Here is a 16,889-nt window from a genome sequence, read left to right on the forward strand (position 1 = left end):
CAGTCCTTACCCTAGACCAGTCTTGTACTTAAGTTAATGTTTCTGACTTCTCTCCTTTTGGCTGAAATTTTAAAAATCTCTTCCAGATTAATAAAATCGTCAGAACTTTTCAGCATCGTTAGGTATAAAAGTTCTCCATTCTAGTTGAGGTTTACCTTTCCGTTTGCGTGGTCTCAGTAGATGCATGCAAGGTGGATTCAAGAAACAAATGCACATAAAAATGATGCATAGTGAAAAACACTGCACGTGTAAAACATATATTTGTTATCTTAAAAGTGGTTTTACCTCTTGATATTGTTAGAATTACATGATATGTGATCATTGCGAAAAAACATTGCAAACAGTTCAGAAACATTACATAGAAGGGGAGATCTTCATGATTTTCAGCCTCCCAGCTGTCTCCACCTTGCCAAGGTCATGTTTGCTAATGGTGTGGTGAACATCCCCCAGCTTTATAATTATGTATTTGTAATTATTCCTTTATCATTTAAGTATTTTATTTTATAAAAATGAGAGTATGCAACGGCTTGCTTTTTTCACTTATTTTTATATAATTCCACCTCATTACAAACTGATTTACCGTATTCTTTGATTGGTTGATTATATGGATGACCTACAGCTGAGTTCATCAATTTCCTATCCATGGACACTTAGATTATTTCAGTTTTTCAGTACTTAACAAGCATAGACACAGGGAGCATACATATATTTCACATGCTTTTGCCAGTTTTCCAATAGGATGTTAGCCTTATTGTGTTGTGTGTTGCAGATATTTTCTACTTTGTCTTTTGATCTTGCTGTTCCTTACTAACTGTACATTAAATATAAAAGATAAATAAAATGATGCTTCTGAGGTTGGTTACACTAAGAATAGACTCAGATTTTATAAACAGCTGTTTTTGCTGATGCTGTTTTAAAGCAAATCAGGAAGCTAATTAATAATCTTGGTTTATGACCATGTTAAATAGGACATAGAATTTATTTAAGGAGGTTGCTATAGTAAAAGTGTGTTTGCAGAGATTGGGTCCCCTTGAATAGAAACTTTGGTTTGGGTTATCATTCCTGAAACCATTCCTGTTGTATATACTGTTGTATATACTGTTGATATACAAGAGTTATTCATTGATAAAATTGACATATTTTAGGAATGATGATTCAACATATAGACACACTGTATTCACATTCATCAACATTTCCCCCCAGATTTTTGGTGGTAAATTGAAATTATGTAAATCAAATTGTAATGTGTGCTTTAATGGAATTATGAAAGAAATCCTTTTATAAATCAAATAATCATGACTTAATTATGTCTAGCATATAAATATGTACTGAAGGTGTAAAGTACATCTTTAATTGTGTTGTTTAGACTTTTAAATTAAAGTTCCAAGTAAAATCTCCACTACATAGTGTTATATTTACTTAGGATGGAAGGGAGCTATTACAGATTCCTAAGCCTATCCTCCCTTGATTTGGGGAGATGTGAGAAAAATTTAAGTACATTCTGTTTAATCCTTTGAAGTTCATATACACATATAATCTCTGTGTTATGTTGTCTTAAAACTAATCCAATAAGCTTTTTTTCTTCCTGGCTTTGTAGTATACTTCACCTCGCAGTGGTATCTTCTGAGTAAACCGTCAGTCTGTGCTTAGTTAGCATGTGGTGAGTGAAGAATAATATGTCTTTTGTCTTTTCTGCAAAAATTAAATGTATTGCATGATACTAACCATTATGCTGGAGTTCTTTTGCTCTTTTGTTTAATGAAAATATGATTATGCTATGGGTTAATATAGGGATTTTCTGTTAATTTTGCTTTATAGATTAATAATATATAGATTAATAATCACCACCAGTAAATGTTACATAATTCTAGGAAATTTTAGTTCTTTCAACAGTAGTTGAAAGTTTCAGAATTGGTCTTTGAAATTTTGCTAAAGAATCCAAAAAAATCTTTATGTATTTTATATTCCTTTTTGTTTTTTATTTCTCAAGAATGGTCTTTGAAGTTAATAAAGATTATGAGAGAAAAATGAAAAATCATTTTCTAGATAAAGGTGCTGTATTTCGCGAATCCAGAATGTAAAATATTGTAAAGCCTTCTTAGAGTCAAGGCTAATCTGAAATAATGAGCACTAGTAAAATTGATTTTAAAATAAATGGCAGTTTTATTACTTCCTGGGATCATGCAGTATAACGAAGTAGCACATTTGTCCTGAGGAGGAGACCCTTAGGCAGCCTGCTCTAATTGAATGTGGCTGCTTTTAATTAACATATTATTACAATGAGGGGGAGGCATCTAAAAAGTTTGGACACAGTTGGCTGTCCTCACATTTAAACACCCCTCCCATCACCTCCACATATTATCCATGCTGTTAGTGTGATTTAGCACCCCTAAAAATTTAGGGTACGTCTTTACCTCAAACTTTGCAAGAATTTTCACAAGTGACAAATAAGCTGTATCACAATCTATAGAACTTAATTATAATTAAATTAAAGGTTCTCTGATTATTAAGCTAGTGTTCAACTAACAGTATCAAGTTTTAAAATGTTAATATATAGCATTTTTTAACGTTTTTGCTTTAAATATCCTTTCTGCCTACATTTGAATCTCATTTTTATTTTTAATGTCAGTTGCCTTAGTGATTTTCTAAAACTGTCATTAGTCTTGTAAATCCCAAATCTAATTCAATAAGTCTTAACATTTACCTTTGTTTATAATATTATAAATACTGTATCATGCTTGTTATTGCATTTAAATAGTATCATTTATCACTTGAGAGGTATACTCTGTAGCATTTCCGTTGATTGATTGTCTCCTCAGCTTTTAGTTTGAAAAATTTCAAACAAGATTTGTAAAAATAGTACAATGAACATCCATATACCCTCCACCTACATTTACCAGTTATCAACATTTTGCCAAATTTTCTCACTTGCTCTCACTCTTGCTTTCTCTCCATATATATTTTTCCCTCTGTGACGTTTGACAGTTGCTTGCAAACATGGTGCTTGCAAGCATTTGACAGTTACTTGCAAACATAAACTAAATACTTTACCAAGTATCTTTAAGAACAAGGGCCTTTTCCTACATACAATACAGTTACGACTCTCAGGAAATTTAATATTAACACAATGCTCTTATCTAATATATAGTAAATATCCACATTTTTCCAAATAATGTCTCATAATTTTTAAAATTCCAGGATCCATTGAAAGATTGCACATCGCATTTTGTCGTCATGTTCTTCAGGTTTCTTTTGAACTAGAAAAGTTCTCCCAGCCTTTTTTGGGTCTCTCATGACATTGACATTGTGCAGCATTATTGAATCATGCATGAACTTCTTTTCCTGCAACAGTGCAAGCTAACGTTTGAAAGTAATAACTGACAAAGGGTTTTAAATGTCATAGGAGATCTTTTTCTTATCTTCTCTACGTTTCTAGGACTAACATGAATGTTGAACAAGTTTTATAAATAGTAAACTCTTGGAGATAGATCACGAGTGGTGGATTATATTGTTCATTTACAAGTTGAGAAGACCTTGATACTCTCTCTAGAACTAAAATATATTTGAAAAGTTTGTCTCTATTACTTAATCTTTTTTGGTATTTTATTTTTATGCATTTTTAACCTCATACTTGATTTGACCACTGGCTTTTAGCATCTTAATTAGAGAAACCTTTTTAGGAAGGTTTAGCATCATGTTTCATAGCAGATTACGGTTTTAAAATTAAGTTTGTTAATTTCACGAGGCATACATAGCTTTTTCACACCAAAATGCTGTTATCCTCCGCCACCATGCCTGGCATCCTGGGAGAACTGCAATATGTAGAAAAATCATTACATTAGGGAAAAAGGAAGAACCTTTTGTCCTCTTAAATCCAGTCTGCGTTCTTGTGAGATTCTGCCATGTCAGCATGTTTACTCCTGGCTTTCTGCAGTCATGACCTGGTAGCCTTCAATATGTGCTGAAAGGTTGCAGTTCCAGATTTCACTTAAAAATACTGCTTTCCAGGACTGCTGACTAAAAGGTCATTCCAAGAACAGTAATTTTTAGAAGATTCCTTTAGGATTTAATACTTAGAATATTTCTGCTTCAGTCCTCATACCATAGAATATAATCTTGATATAATTTTACTTTAACTTGAAAAAATAAATCTCACGAAAGTTAGCTTTAAAAGGTTTTTCTTTCTCCCTCCCTCCCTCCCTCCTTCCTTCCTTTCTTTTTAAATTTTTATTGGAGTATAGTTGCTTTACAATGTTGTGTTAGTTTCAGGTATACAGCAAAGTGAATCAGTTACACAGATACATATATCCCCTCTTTTTCAGATTTCCTTCCCATTTAGGTCACTACAGAGCATTGAGTAGAGCTCCCTGTGGTATACAGTACGTTCTTGTTAGGTATCTATTTTATACATAGTAGTATACATATGTCATTTTCTTTCTTTCTTTATCCTAACCCTTTTTCTTTTCCAGTCATGGCTCCGGCCTTCATCTTGAAGAAGTGGGGAGAGTGATGCTGGGCAGGCCTGGAAAACTGTGCACGTTTGCTGTTCTTAGAGAACGAAGCTGTTATTCAGGGCCCCTCATGTAGCCAGAAGACCAAGAAAAATCTGACATTGGCCACAGAAAGATTGCAGACTGCCTTTAAAATAGATTATATCAGTGGAGAAACGGTGATAGTTTTTTTTGGGGGGGATTCTTCAGTTTTTCTGTTGGGAAGAGTTTTGTGTTGTTTAAAAGATACTTTGAATAACTTAACCTGATTTATGGGCTCATTTAATGTTCCTTTCTTCCATTCTTTTTGTCCCTCTTTTTAAAGAACTGCTTGCCTTTCCTATTTATTTTTAGGGTGATTTTTTTAAAAGACTTGTGCAATACATTTTGAGGTGGAACTTAGTGGACTTTTTCCTGATATATTAGAGCATTTAATTGACTATTTTATCCAGATTGATTTGTTGAATATTTGCTAAAGACTAGTTCTTTAAGCTATGACATATGATAAATCCAAATGGCAGTACCTCATTGTTTACTTAGCTTTTGTACTTATATTTTTCAGAGGAAAAAATACTACTGTAAATTGTAAATAGTCAATACATAACTGTATCGTATGCAAATCTGTGACTGTTGGCAATGTCATCTCAGAAGAACAGATAAATAAAGTTTATTTACTATATAAAATGTGCTTATTGTGTTTTTTCCTAAATTGAAATCTATTTCAAAATAGTTAAGAATTTATGTTGTATCTGGGTGAATATAATGAGGAACTATTTGTCAAGAGAGCTGAATAGCTAAGCATTTGGATTTTTTTTTTTTTTTTTTTTGCGGTACGCGGGCCTCTCACTGTTGTGGCCTCTCCCGTTGCGGACCACAGGCTCCGGACGCGCAGGCTCAGCGGCCATGGCTCACGGGCCCAGCCGCTCCGCGGCATGTGGGATCTTCCTGGACCGAGGCACAAACCCATGTCCCCTACATTGGCAGGCAGACTCTCAACCACTGTGCCACCAGGGAAGCCCAATATTTTTTTTTATGCATTTAATTATTGAGTATTTTTCTAATGTGTGAATGGATGTACAGAAGGATAGGCCGTGTGTGTGTGTGTGTGTGTGTGTGTACACATGACTACATTTATAATTCTGTTTATATTAAGGCCCATTAAAATTTCTGTGAAAACTTTTTTTTTTTTTTTTTTTTTGCAGTACGTGGGCCTCTCACTGTTGTGGCCTCTCCCATTGCGGAGCGCAGGCTCAGCAGCCATGGCTTATGGGCGCAGCCGCTCCGTGGCATGTGGGATCTTCCCGGACCGGGGCACGAACCCGTGTCCCCTGCATCAGCAGGCGGACTCTCAACCACTGCGCCACCAGGGAAGCCCCTTGTGAAAACATTTTTAATTGCCTAATATTTTACCCTCAATATTCCATCATTTAACGCCATGTTCTCTACTGTTGAACATTTAGGTTGTGTGTAATTAGTCACTTTCATTCAGTACTCCATGACGGTCTTGCTATTCATATTGTAAGCACACTGGAAAGAACAATCCAGGACCAACCTGTCTTTTTCTCAACAGCCTTTGGTTGCCAAACACGGACACACTTCAGAAGACTGTGTGCCAGGTTTGTCTGGCACCCTTTCCCCAAACATTCCAAAGATGTGACGCACGGGTGAGCATTCAGAGTCAGTACACTCTTAGAACACTACGTTTCAAAGCTGGGCTTCACCCATATTTGGTTAAAGTGTTAAAGCTGCATTGAAATAGCTATGCCTGAAGCATACTCTCCGTGGCGGCAGTGCGGGGGCGGGTGAGGGTGCAGGCAAGGCCGCGACATTCTTTCCATCCTCCGGCCATTGTAATAATAACAATTTCCTGGTGCCTTCCTTTGGGATCCTCTTTAGTCAGGCTTTGCTGTTTGTTACGTTCTTCAGAAGTGTCCAAATGCCAAACATGTGTGAACATATGACACTTAGTAAACAATATGGCCGTTTAAAATTTTACTCTGACGATTAAATGCAGTTAAAATGCAGCTATGGGTACATCTCTTATAATTTTCCAATTGCTTATTCCCCTGCTGCAGGAAGGCTGCTTCTTGCTTACCTCACACCCAGATTGGGCTGCCCTCCCCTTTTAAATGGGGAATGTGTAGTGTGTTTCCATGTCTGTCATTTCTCTTTCCACTACTGTGTGTTGGGAGTGAGTAGAACATATCATTTGTCTTTTTCATTCCAGGTTTCCAAGAAAAGTTAACTCAGGATCCAGTGTGGCTCATGAGATCCTGGACATTATGTCTGATGCTATGATTGGGTGAGACTTTTGGGAAGTCTTTGAGAGCATTAATTAATGTAATTTACGGGCAACCAGGAAGGAAATGAATCCTTATGACCCAGTGAGCAGATTGTGGTAGATTGGATTGTTGTTTCCAATTCTTCTCTCCCTCCCTATATTTGGGTTATGCATCCACATACTTCGTTATCTGACTTTGAAGTACCTACTGTTGTAGTGGGTGGAAATACATTTCTCCACCAACACTGAGATTGGCTGTGTGACTTTAGTCAATGAGTTTTGAGTGGACATGACTTTGCCACATCTGAGCAGCAGTTTTAAGAGCCCTTGCTTAGTTCAGCTATTGCTGCTTTATCACTGCCATGAGACTGAGTTAATGGGTTCTCCCTTAGCTTGGACCCTGGGATAGTGACACATTGACCAGACGTGTAACAGAGTGAGAAATTATTATTATTATAAGCCACTGAGATTTGGGGATCGTTTGTTACTGTAGCATAACTTAGTGAAAACTGACACATGCAAAAGAAAATATTTTTGCAGGATAAAGTGATGTCTTTAGTTTTTAGAAGTTTGACTATGTAGTGTCTTGGTGTGGATTTCTTTAGGTTTATCTAAGGGTTTGCCCAGCTTCTTGAGTCTGCAGGTTTATGTCTTTTGCCAAATTTGGGAACTTTTCAGCCATTATTTCTTTCCTTTTTTTTTTGGTTTTTTAAAAGTATTTATTTATTTATGGCTGTGTCGGGTCTTAGTTGCAGTATGTGGGCTCTTCGTCACGGCATGCTGGCTTCTCTCTAGTTGTGATGTGCAGGCTTCTCTTTAGTTGTGGTGTGTGGGCTCCGTAGTTGTGGCACATGGGCTCAGTAGTTGTGGCATGCGGACTTAGTTGCTCCGCAGCATGTGGGATCTTAGTTCCCCGACCAGGGATTGAACCCACGTCACCTGCATTGGAGGACGGATTCTTAACCACTGGACCACCAGGGAAGTCCCCAGTCATTATTTCTTTGAGTATTTTTTTTAGCTCTACCCTCTTTCTCCTCTCCCTGCTCTCCTTCTGGGACTCCAATGACATGTTAGATCCTTTGTTATAGTCCCACAAGTCCCTGAGGCTCTGTTCGTTTTTTTTCCTCCAGTCTAATTTCTCTCTGTTGTTCAGATTGAGTAATTTCTCTTGTTCTCTTTTCAAGTTCACTGACTCTTTTCTCTGTCCCCTCCATTCTGCTGTTGAACCTGTCCATTGAGTTTTTAATTTCAGTCATTGTATTTTTCAGTTCTAAAATTCCCACTTGGGCCTTTATATCTTCCATTTCTTTGCAGAGATATTCTGCTGCTTTGGTGAGACCTTGTTTTCTCATTTATTTCAAGCATGTTTGTAATGCTCATTGAAGAATATGTGTGCTGGCTGCTTTAAAGTCTTTGTCCGATAAAGGATGGGATAGAAATCCAGATTCTCTACTAGGCCTTCATTGACACCCAAGGTGGAGAGGGTCTCCTCATCACTGCTGGGTGGGGATGTAGAGTTAACAGTTGCCCACTAGACCTCCACTGAACCATGGGAGGGGTGGTAGGGAGGGAGACCTCTTTACCTTTGGGTGGTAGTGAAAGTCCACTCTCCCCTGGGCCTCCTCTCCCTCTACCCCAGCAGGAAAGGGGAGGGGACCTAGTTGCTGCTGGTGGGGGTGGAAGTCCAGGCTTCCCATATGGTCTCCACTGACATCATGGGGATGGGTGGGATTGGGAGGTCTCATTGCTACCCACCAGGGATGAAAGTCCCTGCTTCCTGCTCAACCTTCTCTGACACCACCCTGCATGAGTTTTGGGTCCGTCCTTATAGCTTGGCAGTTGTTAGAGGTCTAGGCTCCCCACTGGGCCTTTGCTGACAGGGTTGGGAGGGGGGTCATTGTTTTTTGCTGGAGGTTTCTTTTGGTGTGTGGCTGGAGTGGAGCCGTGGTTGTCTAAAAGCTTTGTGTCTTGCTAGGCTGCCCCTTTCCTGGTTCTTTGCTACCGGTTTCCAGGTAGCCAGTTTCTTCAGGTCCAAGTCTGCTGTATATGAGGCAGAGAAAGCCTCGGGAACTCATGGCATGTCACTCCTCAGGTCCCAAGCGTCCTGGCCAGTCTGCCTCCTTCCTCCTCTCCACCTTTCAGAGTCTTCTTAGGTTTGTTTTATATACAGTGTCCAGGGTTTTCAGTTGTACTTGGGAGGACTAAGGAGAAGTATGTCTACCCCAGCCTCCCAGAAGCAGGTCTCCTATGCAATGTGATTATATTTAGTATATATTTATTGCATATTGTTCCAGATACACACTTTTTTAATTAATTAATTTAGTTATTTATTTTTGGCTGATTTAGATCTTTGTTGCTGGGCGTGGGCTTTCTCTAGTTGAGGCGAGCGGGGGCTACTCTTGGTTGTGGTGCGCGGGCTTCTCATTGCGGTGGCTTCTCGTTGCGGAGCACGCACTTTAGGCATGTGGACTTCAGTAGTCGTGGCTCGCGGGCTCTAGAGTGCAGGCTCAGTAGTTGTGGCACGTGGGCTCAGGTGGTGTGGCTCGCAGGCTCCAGAGCCCAGGCTCAGCAGCCATGGCGCTCGGGCTTAGTTGCTCCATGGTATGTGGGATCTTCCTGGACCAGGGCTCAAACCCATGTCCCCTGCATTGGCAGGCGGATCCACTGTACCACCAGGGAAGCCCAGATACACATATTTTTAATAAATATAAACTAGAAGCATATACAGTTAATTCACAATAGTGGTCATAATGGTCTTCCCTGGTCACCTCCACCCAATCTCTTCCACATCCTCCTTTAGTTTTTTTTATGGCATCAAGTATTGCCTACCCTCAGTAAAAATTGTTGTTTTCTTTGTACTAGAATGAAAGCTCCAAGAGGCCAGGCAAATTATGTCTTGTCCATGGTTGTGTCCTTATGACCTAGCATATGTAGTAAGCACACAATAAGCATGTATCGAATATAAATGAATGAATGGATGGACAAGTGAATTAAGAAAGAAGAGAAAATGTACCAGTACCTTCTTTGTAATTAAAAACAAAAAAATTTTTTAAGAGTGGGAAAATTTTTAAAGACTTCTTTCTCTCTTGAGGAGGCATGTGGGAACACAAGGGAACAAGAGGAACCGAATTATGGGCAGAACCTGGACTTTGTTTAATTTGCTTTATAAGTCAGTTAGTTACAAATATTAATATTTTAAGGAACCAGTTACTTGTAACACATCAAAACTGATCAGGATACACCAGCAGAAATGAGTACAACTGGAAGGAATCGCTTCCCTGTTTTCTTTTTCTTTCTTTTTTTTGAGGGGCGGGGGCCGTACTGTGCAGCATGCAGGATCTAGTTCCCTGACCAGGGATCAAACCCACGTCCCCTGCATTGGAAGCAGGGAGTGTTAACCACTGGACCACCAGGGAAGTCCCCGACCTTCCCTGTTTTCACTCCTACTGTGTTTTCTTTTGGGATTGAGCCATGTTGGATTTGAAGATTAGTTTAGGCCCAGAGAAAGAATCTGTCCAAAGAGCTTAATTTCCCCTAATCTCTTGGGGAGGTGACATTGCATGCTGGCTGTGAGTGCAGGCTCTGGGACCAGCCTGCCAGGCTTTGAGTCCTGGCTTGGCCATTTACTCACCATGCCAGGGATCTGAGATGGGCTGGGACCTGGGACCCTGTGCTGCAGTGCTTGTACCTGGACAAACTCTCCTGGAGCAACAGAATACAAGAAACTATAAGGGACTAAAAAAACCTGTGTGCATAAGCAGCTGGGGCAAACTATGAACAATGTGATACAGAAAGACCAAAACCCAACTGCCCCCTCTGAAGTGCCGGGAGCAAAAGCAGGGTACTTGCACCTGCCCCCTGCGCACAGTGCCACCGAGAGGATGAGCAGATCACCTAAGCCACCCCTCCGGCCCAGCCCACCAGTCTGCCCCTACCCTCACCCTATTTAAGGGGCCAGCCCCCCTTGTGAGCAAGGGCAACTTATTACTTGCTTTCGCTCCCTTATGCTGCAACACGAGTCCCAATAGAGCCTTGCCTGAAATTCTCATCTGGCCTCATCAATTTCTACTGATTAAATGAGTCCAAGGACCCTGGTTGGTAACAAAGGTACAGATGCAGGAGCAGAAATGGCAACCTGCAAGCCCTTTTGGAAGCTTCTGCTTATAGCACAACCTAAGCCAAACTCAGAATTAAGGGGTGGGGAAAATCACACCATCTCTTGAAAGGAGGATTCACAAAGTCACTTTATAAGGGTGTGACTGCAGTGAGGGTGTGAAGATTTGGGGCCCTTAATGCGAACAATTTATCAAAATACTTATCAACTCAGTACGACCACTACCAATCAGTTGAGTTCATACAGTGTATCAGACCTGTTTGCCATCACAACTGTAAGTTTCCCTGACGGGGGTGCTTCAGGGAACCCGGTAGGGGCAGGGGCGGGACAAAAACGCAGGGTTTTGGGCCTCCTTTCCACTTAGAGCTGCTTGACTTTTATTTGTTTTATATATTGAGGTTTTACATTAGGTTTTGTTTGAAAAAGATTCTGCTGTCAAAAGGCTTTTAAAAAGTTTCTTTGGATGTATTCAGACCAACAGGAAGAGCATGCTTAGCCCATGTTTCCTTGGTCCCTGCAGAACTGCTTTTGCTCATCTGTGTTTACTCAAAGGCCACCATAAGAAAGAACTTCAGGGAGTCAATGATTATATGTTCTTTACACCTATTTTACGAGTCACCAATATGTAAGAAATCTATTTTACAGACAAGTGCCGGGGAAAGTTTCAGTATATTTTCTCTTTTGGGCAACAAGAACAATTTTATGTATCATGTAACGTTTCCCTTTTTGCTTTGGCCACATGGAAGCTTGGTGCCAAATTTAGGTCCCACGTTTCATAACTCTTAAAACTAGAATGGCCCAAGGAGCTTTTAAAATACAGATTCCAAGGCTTCAACTGCAGAGAATCTGAGCAGCTGGGCTGCCCCTGGTGGCTTGATTATTTCTGTTCTCTTTCTTTGCCCTGGACTTGTCTTCTGATTCTAATATATGTTTCCTCTGGCCCCAATTGTTCTTTCATACAGTAAGTCAGTCACTCCTAGGTCCAAACTGGCAGTGTGTGGGAGGCTGCTCCCAGGACCAGTGAAGGCACTGAGAGGCCTCTGGCCAGTCTAGGGGCCCAGCCTGGATAGGAGGCAGATCCTCAGCAGAGAAGGGGTAGAGGCACCAGGACCCTCCATGTCTTCAGGTTTGAGAAGTCAGGTGTCTTTCCCAGCGAGCAGCCCTGGGGGAGGTCTATTCTGGAGCTGGGGGCTGGGCCTGAGGGTCAGATGCCAAAACACCCTGGGCTCTCAGGGAAGCAGGACTCCGGCCGAGAAAGAGCCACAGCCCTCCAAGTCCCCTGCAGCATCTGAACACCTGCTCGCACAATCTCTACGCTGAGATTTTCACCCTATCGGACACCGACAAATTTAGGAGAAACCAAATCTCCCACAGGTTAATTCAACACTCAGACTTGGCCAAAAATTGTTTAGAAGGACATGATCATTCTCTAGGATGATTCTGAATTTAGAATTGAATATAAATGTTGAAGTGAAGCAAGTTGATGGTCCTAATATTTTGGGGTTATTTGTATATTTTTTTAAATAAGTAAATAGATTTATTTATTTTTGGCTGCATTGGGTCTTCATTGCCGCACGGGGGCTTTCTCTAGTTGCAGTGAGCAGGAGCTACTCTTCGTTGTGGTGCACGGGCTTTCCATTGTGGTGGCTTCACTTGCTGCAGAACATGGGCTCTAGGCGTGCAGGCTTCAGTAGTTGTGGCTCGTGGGCTCTAAAGCACAGGCTCAGTAGTTGTGGCACACGGGCTTAGCTGCTCCAGGGCATGTGGGATCTTCCCAGACCAGGGATCGAACCTGTGTCCCTTGCATTGACAGGCGGATTCTTAACCACTGTGCCACCAGGGAAGTCCTGGGTTATTTGAATTTTTAAGATAACTTGGCATATTAAATTAGCTAATAAATTAGCCTTGGATTCATTTTAAAAATTATAATTGAAGAATTGATTTAGATTTGTGATTTTAAGCTGAAACCTTATTAAGTTTATAAACCACATTAGAATATTTAACATAGAAGATACATATTATTTTAAGTTTTATCAGTTAGATTTATCAACCTTGGTTAAATAAGGAAATACTTAAGTACTTGGAAGATTTTTGGAGTCAGGTGAATACGTGAAATGCTTATAAATAAGATAAAGTATGATAAATTTATTAATGTAGCAATTTCAAATATAAAGAGAATTTAATGAAGTTATAAAAACGTTCTGAAAATAATTGCTTGAAATTTGGTAGATTTATAATTACAATAATGAGATTAATAAGCTGAACTTAAATAAGGTTCTACATTTGTGATGTTAATAAATTCAGTATTAATTTTTTTAACTGAAGTAGTTTTCTAATGAAACTTACTCTTAAATCTCTCTGAAAATACTAATTAGAATTAAAAAAAATTTTTTTTTCCTTCTTTATCCTACAGCTCTATTTTCTTTGGGTCTAGTTGTCCTGTTTGTGAATGTTTTTCTTTCTGTTGGTGGGGTTCCTGGTGGCTGGCAGTCCTTGGTTGACCATCAAAGGACAAGGTAGGTTGCCCTCGTGGCTGGAATGAGTTTCCCTTTGCATTTGTCTAGATCTGTTTGCCTGACAGGTGTGTCCCTGAATGAAAGGGCCACCTCTGCATCCCGTGGAAGTGGACAGGGCTGATGTCTTTCCCTTTGATTGCCTCTCTGTTTCGTTCTCCCTCCTTCTCTCCCTCCTTCTGCTCTTACAAGACTATTTGCCTTCTCTTTTACACACGCTAATAGCTAATGTTAGATTCACTTCAGGGCACCCACAGAGCTCACTACTCCCCTTTAAAGAGGGAGGACGGAGAAAGAGGAAGTGAGCATTTATGGAACATCTTCTTCTCACAGCATGAGGGACTCAGGACCCACTGACTCGTTCAAGCCCTCCCAGGGGTGTAGGTGTTGCTGTCCCATTTGACTCATTAGGGTTTTACCTTTAGTTGTTTTAAAAGGTGAAACTGGGCTTTATGGAGCCGTGACAAGGATGGAAGCTTGAGCAAGAAAATGTGCAAGGATCAGAAAATGTCAGGAGCCTCATGGTCTTGTGGTAGATGATATACAATTGGGTTCTTTCCTTGGGAGTAATGGAATCTGCTAGCACTGCATAACCAGAGATGGGTGGGGAGGGAGAGGAGAGAGAGTGCACTCAGGAGACAGAAAGAGCAGATAAGATGGTCATTGAAACTTTTTTTTTTTTTTTTTTTTGCGGTACGCGGGCCTCTCACTGTTGTGGCCTCTCCCGTTGCGGAGCACAGGCTCCAGACACGCAGGCTCAGCGGCCATGGCTCACGGGCCCAGCCGCTACGCGGCACGTGGGATCTTCCCGGACCGGGGCACAAACCCGTGTCCTCTGCATAATCAGGCGGACTCTCAACCACTGCGCTACCAGGGAAGTCCTGAAACATTTTTGATCATCAGAAGCGGTGGTTGAAACTTCAGGTGTCAGAACAGTAGGATGGAAACAAATTGGCCCTGGCTGACTCACTTTACACTCTGCACTGTGCATGCCTTATTTTCTTCAACTTTCGTGAACAGGCAGAGGTGAGGAAACTGGGTCACCATGGACATCAAGAAGCTGTAGGCCAGTAATCCAGGAGGCAGGATTTGAACCCTGAACTTAATGATTCCAGACCTTCCACTGGGCCCTCTCAAATTCACGCTAAATCGTTAGCAAAGTCACCGATATCCTCCATCTCTGCTCTGAAGTCTTCTTTTGCTTTCTTGATTTAAGTGAAACCCTTACTCTTGTCTTGTGACTCTGATTCCCCTGCAGCTTTCTCCAGCTTGTGTCGGCAGTGGGAGGTGGGGGAGGGGGTGTTTTTCCCCACGCCCCTTGGATGACTGGCCGGAAGGTCCACCTTGTTCCTCATCGTAGCTTCCAGACTGCAGGACCATGGCGTCCAGACTCTGGTGAACAGGGGGCCTGTGACCTCTTGAGAAGGGGTCATCTGGGGTTGCACTGGTGATGTGAGCTCCAGGGAGCAACTGCCTGTGTGTGTCGGGCTGGTAGGCAGAGGCGTGGGGTCGCAGGCCTGATACGGGGTGTGGTTCGGAGGGCTGCCCAGGAGTGCCGTCCTGCATGTGCACCTCTGGGCCCACCCCACCCTTGCTGGTCCTTCCCTCGAGGCTTTGCCTTCCATTCCCACGCTTGGCCTCAGCCCACACTCTCTTGTGCCAAGAATTGAGGTTTAAAGTCTTATTGAATAATCCTTCACCAAAGATGTGTTGTCAACCAGTGGTGACTGAATTCTTCCTGGTCACCTGTGGACATCGGTTGGATGTATCAGTTAATGTTTGCTGCTTAAAGCAGCCCCACTTATCAAGCTCATAACTCTGCAGGGTGGCCCTTTGGGCTGGATCCGCTGGGCATTCTTCCCATCTCAGCTGGGCTCACTCATGCACCCAGAGTCAACTCTGTGTCCGCTGAGACTGGCTGGTCCAGGGGCCAGGGCGCCTGGTCTCTGCTGCGTCATCAGCCCGAGTCTAGCAGGGAGCGCGTGCTTGTTCACGGGCAGCATAGCAGGGGGCTGGGAGCAGGTAAGAGCCCGCAGACCTTGAGGCCCAGGCTCCCACCCTGCACGCCATCGCTTCCGCTACATTCTGTTGGTCAAAGCAAGTCACCGGGCCAGCCTGATTGAAGGGCTGGGGACACAGGCTCCACTTTAATAAGAAGTGTTGCAAAGTCATATTGCAAGGGGGTATGGGTAACTGTGCCCCCCCCCTTTTTTTTTCTAGTGCAGTATCACCATAGGCCAGCATGCAGATCCTGCAGCTGTAAGGAGAGAGGGAGAACTTTTATCTCTGGGCCATCCCATCTTTGAGTTTTGTATAGGTCCTGGCTGTGATGCTCTGCCTGCCAGTTGTGGTGGGTTCCGTGGGGTCCCCTGTCCTCTGACCTTGGACGGCTGTGTGTGAGCAACGTGGCTGCTCTCACAGAGGCTTGGTGGAAGCTCTCAGAGGCGTGCTGGGGCGTAAGAGCCTCCCGATCTTCCCAGGCAGCTGTCAGACCTGGAGCTGGTTGGCAAGGCCTCAGCCGTTCATATCTAATCTGGGTGCTGATTGTTGGAGGTGGTTTTGCTTTGATTGTCCCTGGGAGGCAAGAGCTGCTCCAGGTCTGTGGCCATTTATGGGCAGAGCAGAGGCTGGTCCTCACTGCGTAACACGACGGAGTTCGTGGTGGGGGTCACGTTCTGCCCAGCGACCTTGGCAAGTCACCATCCCAGCCCTTGCTGAGTGCCTCCCGAAGCGTCATTTCCCTCCTCGTAGAGGTTATATAATTACACCTTCTCTCTGGCAATCTTGTTTTCCCCTCACTGCTGGACCATCACCATCTGGGTGCTGATACTGCTCCTGCGTCAAAACATAAAGCTCTCGGATTCCGCATCTTCCCCCACCTATCGCCCCGTTTCTCTATTCCTCTTTAGAGAACACTTTAAAAAAGAGATAACTGGGACTTCCCTGGTGGCACAGCGGTTAAGAATCCGCCTGCCAATGCAGGGGACACGGGTTTGATCCCTGGTCCGGGAAGATCCCACATGCCGCAGAGCAGCTAAGCCTGTGCGCCACAACTGCTGAAGCCCACACGCCTAGAGCCCGTGCTCTGCAACAAGAGAAGCCACCGCAGTGAGAAGCACGCACACTGCAATGAAGAGTAGCCCCCGCTTGCCACAACTAGAGAAAGTCCTTGGGCAGCAACGAAGACCCAATGCAGCCAGAAAAAAAAAAAAAAAAAAAAAGATAACTATACTCACTGTCCCTGACATGTTTGCTTCCATTCCCCTTAAACCCCTCCTTGGAAACTGCTCTTGGCCAGGTCCATTGCTAAGGCAGGTGGTCTCGCTGGGTCTCACCTGATTCGCACATGTGGCCCCTTTGTCTTTCAGGAACCCCCTCCCCTCACTTGGAATCCACTTCTGCCTCGCTGGCTGGGGCATCCTCGCTTCCCTGACTGCTGACAACCTAGGGCCCTGGGATTCAGGCTCCAGGCCTTTCCTCTCTCTTATCTG

At 42.7% G+C, this 16,889-nt stretch overlaps 1 protein-coding gene across 4 annotated transcripts in view; it reads left to right on the forward strand.

Moving 5' to 3' along the window:
- The window catches only part of GOLGA4 (golgin A4), a 106,106-nt gene extending 100,796 nt beyond the window's left edge, over positions 1–5,310 (forward strand). For 3 of the 4 annotated variants that reach the window (XM_079934742.1, XM_079934744.1, XM_079934745.1), the window contains 2 exons: positions 1,598–1,660; positions 4,470–5,310. In XM_079934742.1, coding sequence (XP_079790868.1) covers positions 1,598–1,627 — 30 coding nt within the window. In that variant the 3' untranslated portion in view covers positions 1,628–1,660; positions 4,470–5,310. The remainder of the gene's footprint in view (positions 1–1,597; positions 1,661–4,469) is intronic. The other variant, XM_079934743.1, reaches the window with a different exon arrangement.
- Positions 5,311–16,889: the final 11,579 nt, after the last annotated feature.

Source organism: Stenella coeruleoalba (assembly GCF_951394435.1).
Source record: "Stenella coeruleoalba genome assembly, chromosome: 10".
Taxonomy (NCBI): domain Eukaryota; kingdom Metazoa; phylum Chordata; class Mammalia; order Artiodactyla; family Delphinidae; genus Stenella; species Stenella coeruleoalba.